The sequence below is a fragment of the Chrysochloris asiatica genome, unplaced genomic scaffold (genome assembly GCF_000296735.1).
Source record: "Chrysochloris asiatica unplaced genomic scaffold, ChrAsi1.0 scaffold00007, whole genome shotgun sequence".
Classification (NCBI taxonomy): Eukaryota; Metazoa; Chordata; class Mammalia; order Afrosoricida; family Chrysochloridae; genus Chrysochloris; species Chrysochloris asiatica.
The window spans coordinates 23241445-23249337 of NW_006408525.1; the positions used below are offsets into that span (position 1 = coordinate 23241445).

Sequence of the window (7893 nt, forward strand, 5' to 3'; positions counted from 1 at the left end):
TCAGCAGTTCAAGTTCACCAGACACTCCTTGGAAACCCTATACAGGGTTGCTGTGGGTTGGAACCAACTCAACGGCACTCACCAACAACATGGACAAAATATTGAGTGACACAGCAAGCATCAACAAATTATAGAAAGAAAACACAGAGACACTGCACCAAAAAAGAATTGGTCAGCATTCAACCATCTCAGGAAGTAGCATATGATCAAGAACTGATCATACTAAAGGAAAAAAGCCAAACTACAATGAAGGCATTTGTGGAAACTGTTGTTGTTGTTAAGTGCTATCGAGTTGGTTCCAACCCATAACAACCCTGTATAAGGTTTCCAAGGAGTGGCTGGTGATCTTGAACCACCGACCTTGTGGTTCAAATGACTTCGCAGTCCAGTGCATTAGCACCACTCCAGGACTCCTATAAGGCTCCAGAAATTGTTAGAATATCAATTGAGATATTTCAAAAAATGAATGCAGGGCTAGAAGCACTCAGTCATCTTTGCCAAGAAATTTGGAAGACAACTCCCTAGCCAATTGATTGGAAATGATCCATATTTGTATCCACAACAGAGTATGGAAATTATCAAACAATACCAATAATATTACATGCAAATAAAGCTTTGCTGAAGATAAGAGGGAACTTAGAAATTCAAGCTGGATTCAGAAGAGGACATGGAAGGAGGAATGTCATTCTTGATGACAGATGGATCTTGGCTGAAAACAGAGAATACCAGAAAGATGTTTACTTGTGTTTTATTGACTTGAAAAAGCATTGTACTGTGTGGCCCATAGCCAATTATGGATAATAGTGTGAAGAACAGAAATGTTGGAACACAAGAGGCAATCCTTCAAACAAAATCAGGGGATATTAAATGGTTTAAAAGTAGGAAAGTTGTATGTTAGGATTGTATACTTCCAACAGACTTATTTTAGCTATATGATAAGCAAATAATTTGAGAAACTGAACTATATGAAGCAGAATGTGGCATCAGGATTGGAGGGAGATTCATTAACAACCTGAACTATGAAAATAACACAACCTTGCTTGCTGAAAGCAAAGAGGACTTGATGTACTTACTGATGAAATTCGAAGACTACAGCCTTCTGTGTGGATTATATCTCAACATCAAGGAAACGAAAATCCTTACAACTGGACTAATGAGCAACAATATGATAAGCGAAGAAAGGATAGAAATTTTCAAGGATTTAATTTTACTTGGAACCATAATAAATGCCCATGGAAGCAGTAGTCAAGAAATCAAAAGATGCATTGTATTGGGCAAAGCTGCTGCTGCAAAAAAAAAACTCTTTAAAGTGTTTACAAGCAAAGACATCGCTTTGAGAACTAAGGTGCACTGGACCCAAGTCATGGCATTTTCAGTGGCCTCACATGCATGAGGAAGACCGAAGAAGAGTTGATACCTTTGAATTATGATGCTGGTGAAGAATATTGAATATACCGTGGACTGCCAGATGAACAATCTGTCTTGGAAGAAGTATAGCAAGAATGCTCCTTAGAAGCAAGAATGGCAAGACTTCATCACAATAGTTTGGACATGCTATCAGGAGGGGCCAGTTCCTGAAAAAGTGCATCATGCTTGGTAAAGCAGAGGGTCAGAGAAAAAGGGGAAGACCCAACAAAATTGATTGGTACAAGGACTGCAACAATGAGCTCAAACATAGCAATGATTGTGAGGATGGTGCAGAACCAGGCAGTGACTGTTCTGGTGTACGTGGGGTTGCTGAGTCAGCACCAAACAACTAATATTGTTATTAGATGGCAACATCTAATAGCAATAACTCTGGCTGCAATTCTTCCAACACAGATCTGTTGATTCTTTTGGCAACCCATGACACGTTCAATATTCTCCTCCAACATCGTAACTCAAAAGCATCAATTTTTCTACAGTCTTCCTTACTCACTGTCCAGCTTTTGCATGTATATGAGGTGATTGAAAATACCATGGCTTGGGTTAGGCGCACCTTAGTCCTCAAGCTGACATCTTTGCTCTTCAACACTTTCAAAAGGTCTTGTGCAGCAGATTTACCTAATGCAAATTTGCCTGACAATATGTCATACTTTGGATATTTGTCAGGAGGGACCAGTCGCTGGAGAAAGATATCATGTTTGGTAAGGTCAGAGAAAAAGAGGAAGACCCCCAGTGAGATGGATTGTCAAAGTGGCAGCATCAATGGGCTCAAGCGTGGCAACAATTGTGAGGTTGGTCCAGGATCAAGTAGTGTTTTGTTCTGTTGTGCATAGGGTCGCTATGAGTCAGTACCGGCTCAATGGCACCTAACAACAACAACAACAACAACAACAATACCATTTGTGATATGCATATACAACCATATGAAACATTTCTCTCAAGTTGAGAATTTTAAGAGTTTTGTCTGATTATTTTTTCATTCTTAAGTTCTGTAAATTACAATTTAATAGTTTTCTCCTTCTTTGAAGCATTTTTAGGTATGATTCCAATTTTGTAAAATTATGTCGTCTAACTCATCTCATGTTAATGGTAAGTACTGATGAGTGATGTAATATTTTGCTGTCTTTATAATTTCCTGAATTGTTTGAATTCTTTATAATAAGGATTATCATTTTACAAACTTACTTCAGTATGTATATAAAGAAGCAGACGTAGAGAACAGAGATAACAATAATATTGAGTGCTTGCTATTTGTCAGGAATTGTCTCCAAACCCTTTACTTGTGTTAGAGTGAATCCTATGAAACTGCTGATAGTTTATGTTTCGACCTCCAAAAATGCTATTTCATTTACTCCGTCAATGCTTGAACAAGCCTAGAAATGGACGTGAAAAGCCAAAATTGCAAGAAATGGAAAGAGAGATCCAAGTGCCATCTTTCTCTGCAGAGGCCATGGGTCCCCAGCCAAGTCCTCTGGACTTGCTCTCACTCTCTGCGTCACGGTACACACACATCTGCCTTTAAGAGGGGACATCAATCGTCAACCTGAGCACGGGGTAGGAAGGGAGGACATGCGGCTGTGTTCTTAGTCCAGCTTCTGGATGAAACCCTTTCAGGTTTCAAGGCAGTTCCCAGAAACAAGAGCCGAAAGAGAAGCTTGGGCACAAAAACTCCCAGTGAAGACCCCTTCCACTTCCCCCCAACCCAGGTACTGAAGCAGGACACACAGTTCCATGTTTATTTTCAGAAAGTGATGAAGACAAAAGAAATACATCCAGACACCACTCTCTGTACAATAAATAGCCTCCCCATTCCAAAAAGAAAAAAAGCACACGCACACATACAACAACAACCACAAACAAGACCCTGTTTCTTGATTTGGGCACCATCCCCTACCTCCCAGCCCCTTCTTCTGAACCCCATTCTTCAGAGAGGACAGAGCTTAGGCCAGCTGCCCCAAGTCACCTGAGTTCTCTCCTTGACCCTGGCTGGTGGACTGTGATAAAATCCAGGAATATTTATTTTTAGATCAGGGATTAGCACACATGCAAACAAAAAATTCTAGAAGGTACTTTACAAAGGAAGAGAGCTGAATGTCCAGTCCCAGCCTTCTCCCACCTGAAGGAAGAGCACTCCACTGTGTCCAAGGCCTTCTTTTTCTCTGTTGTCTGTTCTCCAGGTGGGACTCTAAAATCAGCAGCAGCACCAGGTAAATGGCTGTAGTTAGGGCCAAAGAAGGAGCAGGGACACAGCTCACACAGCTCATCATGGACCAGGAAGCAGCAGTGAATCCCAGAATCCTTCTTGGCCCCAATCAACTACTATCCGGAGAAGCGACAAAGGCAGCTGGGGACTTCTCAGTCCTGAGTCTGGTTTCTAACTTGGTTGGCATCCTCCAGCCTAATACAGTTTCTGTGCCTTTCACCATGTCACCTGTTCAATTGGGGAAATAGTTATAAAACTGGCCTTCCGCTTCCTTATCAAAAGGCGAAGGAGCCCCAGCCGGGGAGGAGCTGTCGCCACTGGAAAGGTAGGAGGACACACGCCTCCGCTTAGAGTCTCCTTCGCCCAGTCCGGACTCACTGGATTCTAACCGAATGGAGGTGATCTCAGTCCACACTGAGGGAGTTCCCTGGTCCTCTGGCCCCCGGCCCTCCAAAGTACCAGGGCCAGGTTCCATGGGCAGAGTTCGCATGGGGCGGAACCAGCTGGCTGGGCCCATCTTGGGAGGGTACTGGGGAGCCACAGGCCAGGCAGTGCCAGGTGCCAGGACTTCCTGACCTCGGTAGTAGGACAAGTTGGGCCCAGGGGCGGAGGGCAGGAATGTAGGTTTCATGCTGACAGCCTCATAGCTGTGGTCCCGGGGGGCTCCAAGCCAATAAGGCTGGGGAACCACATCCTTGGCCTGGCCAGGAAGGTCGGGGTAGAAACGGCTGGGGACAGGATACTGGTTGGGTAGGAGAGAAGAGTAGTGGTCTCCCCCAAGCAATTGACAGTTGGTTCCAGGCGGGGAGGGTACGCTGGTGTCAACAGATGCATACATTCTAGTGAAACAGGAAACAAGAATGTGGGAATCACAGCAGAGCTGGCCTACCAATTACATGTCCTTTACCCGATCTTCGTTCCCCGGCCTAACCACCCTGCAGCACCCACCTCAACCCTGTCCCACCCTTAGGAGCAGAAGAGGATATGCTCAGGCTGGAGATAAAGTAAAGACACAGCACGGAGGCACACACAGAGCAGGTCTCCAAGCTAAGAAAGGACCAAGAGAAGGCCCACTGTAAAGATGCACTGAGCCCAGTAGCACTTACGACTCAAAGTTCTCCCGAAATCCTTTGGCAAAAGGGTTATTATCAATTTTCAGCTGAGTTATCTAGAGAGAAGGGAAAGAGAGTCCTGAGTCTGGGTAGAGAGAGCTTCCAAACTCCCTCCCAGGGAAGACTGTGGCCCCCTTTCCATCCCCCAGGAAGCCCTCACCTCGGCATTCTGATAGGCCGTCACAGCAATAAACTGTGTTTCTTGAAAAGTAAAGATATGAGAGTTGGATGCGTTGCAGGCTGCCTCCGGCTCGCTATCATTCACCTCGACGATGTGCAACCGGGGCTGGTACTTGTGGAGTGACTGAAGCACTATCATCTGCAAGGAGAGTAAGAGTGTGGTATGGGGGGGAGGGGGAGGGCACCATCCATAATCTGCTGTTCCTGCTGCAGGAACATCCACCTGCCCTGCCACCATGTGACTTCTAGTCCTTCCAATTCCAGAGTCTCTGGCCTCGTTGGAGATCGAATTCTAGTCTCTTCTCCCATTTTCTATTCCAAGATGTCCATTGTAAGCAAGGTATTGGTACAAATAGGGCTTTTCGGTTTAAGGACATTTTTTAGGTTCTTAACAGGATTGTTCAATCTGGAGCCCTCTGCATTCATTCCGTGGAAACACTGGGGCTCACACTTCATGAGCCTTGGCAGCCCAGGATTCTGGGACAAAGCCCCCCAGGCTGACTTGGCCTGTGTCTGCCTGAACGTGACCCCTGCCTGAGGGTCATCTGTCTCCCTGAAATGCAGCTTCCTCTCATCTCATCATCCTCCCAAGAAGGGTAGAAAAGAATCGAAGTGTTCAGAGAGGAAGAGAAGTCAATTTACAGAATAGAATCAAGATTCACTGTGGTCTCAGGGCCTCAGACTCATATCTGTGGTGGAGGTCCTACCTGGGTCACATTGTTGGAGGCTCCCTTGTTGTTTGTGAGCTTCAGTTTCCCGAATGAAACTTCCTGGCGCATCCAGTGGGCTCCAGTGTTTGGTGAATCGGGGTGAACATACAAGCGGTTTCCTGTGGACAGTTCATCCTTTTGGCATGCAGCCCACAGGACCAGGCTCCTGGTGATGCGGGGCTTTGCCTGTTCTTAATTTTCTGAGGGGATGTAAGAGGGATGCAGGAGGAGGACCAGAGGGGACAGGACAGCAGAGGTGTGGGCAGAAGTGTTCAACTGCAATCACTCAAACAGTTAAGTTCTAACCTTTGATACTTGTGAATGTGACCTTATTTGGAAATAAGGTCTTTGTAGATGTAATCAGTGTACAAGGAGGTCATACTGGATTAGGATGGGGCCTAACCCAATGGCTGGTGTCCTTCTAAGAAGAGAAGGAGAGACACAGAGACACAGAGACCCAGAGAGGAGGTCATATGGTGACAAAACAGAGATCAGAATGAAGCATCTACAGGCCAAGGAACACCAACGACTTCCAGGGAGCTGAAAGATGACAGAAAGAGTCAAGGAAGGATTCTCCCCTAGAGCTTTGGAAACATGGCCCTGCCAAAACCTTGATTCAGATTTCTAGCCTCCACAACCTTGAGACAATGCACGTCTGCCATTTTAAGCCATTCATGTCTTAGGAAGCTAATACAACAGGTTACAGCAAAAGTGAAAAGAAGCAGCAGCAACAAAAAAACAGAAATGGGAGGTGGGATTGGCTGGGGTGATACCAGGTGGAACCGGAAAATTCAATTGGGCTGGGGTTTGAGGATTCCTCCTGGACCCACCAGGGGGCGCCCCAGGCTAGAGAAAACAAAGCTCCCACCCAACTTCGGAAAGCCACATACCTGGCATGCTGCCCTCCGCCTTTCCGCATTGTACCCACTTGCCACTCTGATACCGCCAGTGGTGCTGGTCCACCAAGACCACGTCCACGAACATCCGGTAATGGCTGGTGGGCTCCAACCCAGCCACAGTAAATGACAGGAATGGGAACATCCTCCTGGGGAGAAGAGAAAGCTCACCAATATGCCATCAGCTTCACAGTCAGTAGTGTGCTGAAGTTGGCTGCCCCTGACTCACGAGAATCAACTGTAAAATGTTCAGGAAGTATGCAAGCCAGTGGGTAGACACAGCCCTAATTATAAGTATGTTATAGAAACATACAATTGTTGTTGTTGTTAAGTGCCAGTGAGTCGGTTCCGACCCATAGCGACCCTGTATAGATTTTCTAAGGAGCAGCTGGTGAGTTTGAACCATCGACTTTGGGGTTCAAACCAACTTTGCATTCCAGTGCGTTAACCCACTGTGCCACACCAGGACTCCAACTTACAATGAGATCTAATATATTTAAAACCAAGGTAATAAATACTCAAAAGCCATTGCTACCAATTATTTATCTAAGCTCTTGAGGTTATTTATAGTTATTGAATCTAGGTAAAATGGCAACATAATGGAAAACCACTCTTCCCAGGGACATGTTCAGCCATATCACTGAAGTCGTGGCTTGAAGTCAGCCATGGTAGCAGTATTTACACCACAGAAATCAGCCAACATTACAAATCAAGGTTTTTAATTCTCTCGTTGTTGTTTAGAAGACTAATTCGTAACTATTTACCAACATGGCACTGTCTCAAACCTTAGTTTGCTTCGTAGGAGAGCGCTAAGCCACTACCACTGATAATTATCCACTGATAATTCCTTACAGGACCTCATGTCTCAGTCTCCAAGCCCTGGTCTGGCCTCAGTTCCTCATTCGTCCTCTCCACAGTGGCTGTCACTGTGCTGGCTCACCCTTAGCTCCACGGCACCCTCCCACACCACCCTCCTTTCCCCTCCTTCTGGGTCTGATGTCTGTGGTCTGACCTATCCCGAGGCTGGGATTTCAGAGAATGCCCCATCCACCTAAAGAGGGGTCTTTATGCTCACAGGTCTGGTTCTAGGAGGAAATAGAGGATGTTTTGGAGTGGGACCCAGCATTTGTCGCCATTCCTACATTAGTCCAGAGGAATGGACTAAGGTAAAGAAACACTTCCACACCAAGACCATCTCGATCACTTCCGCCATCACTAACCTCATTACCATCCTCATTACAACTTACACAGCAGCAGCATCACCACCATCACCACCTCCACTATCACCATCACCTCCACTATCACCATCATCACCTCCACTATCACCACCATCACCTCCACTATCACCATCACCTCCACTATCACCA

The 7893-nt window shown here is 45.7% G+C and overlaps 1 protein-coding gene across 1 annotated transcript in view; it reads right to left on the reverse strand.

Annotated features, from left to right (window-relative positions):
- Window positions 1-3860: 3860 nt before the first annotated feature.
- TBX21 (T-box 21) overlaps window positions 3861-7893 on the reverse strand; it is a 13775-nt gene continuing 9742 nt past the window's right edge. The window contains exons 2-6 of the mRNA XM_006832523.1: window positions 6521-6675; window positions 5628-5749; window positions 4901-5059; window positions 4735-4796; window positions 3861-4467 (exon numbers count right to left, since the gene is read on the reverse strand). Coding sequence (XP_006832586.1) covers window positions 3861-4467; window positions 4735-4796; window positions 4901-5059; window positions 5628-5749; window positions 6521-6675 — 1105 coding nt within the window. The remainder of the gene's footprint in view (window positions 4468-4734; window positions 4797-4900; window positions 5060-5627; window positions 5750-6520; window positions 6676-7893) is intronic.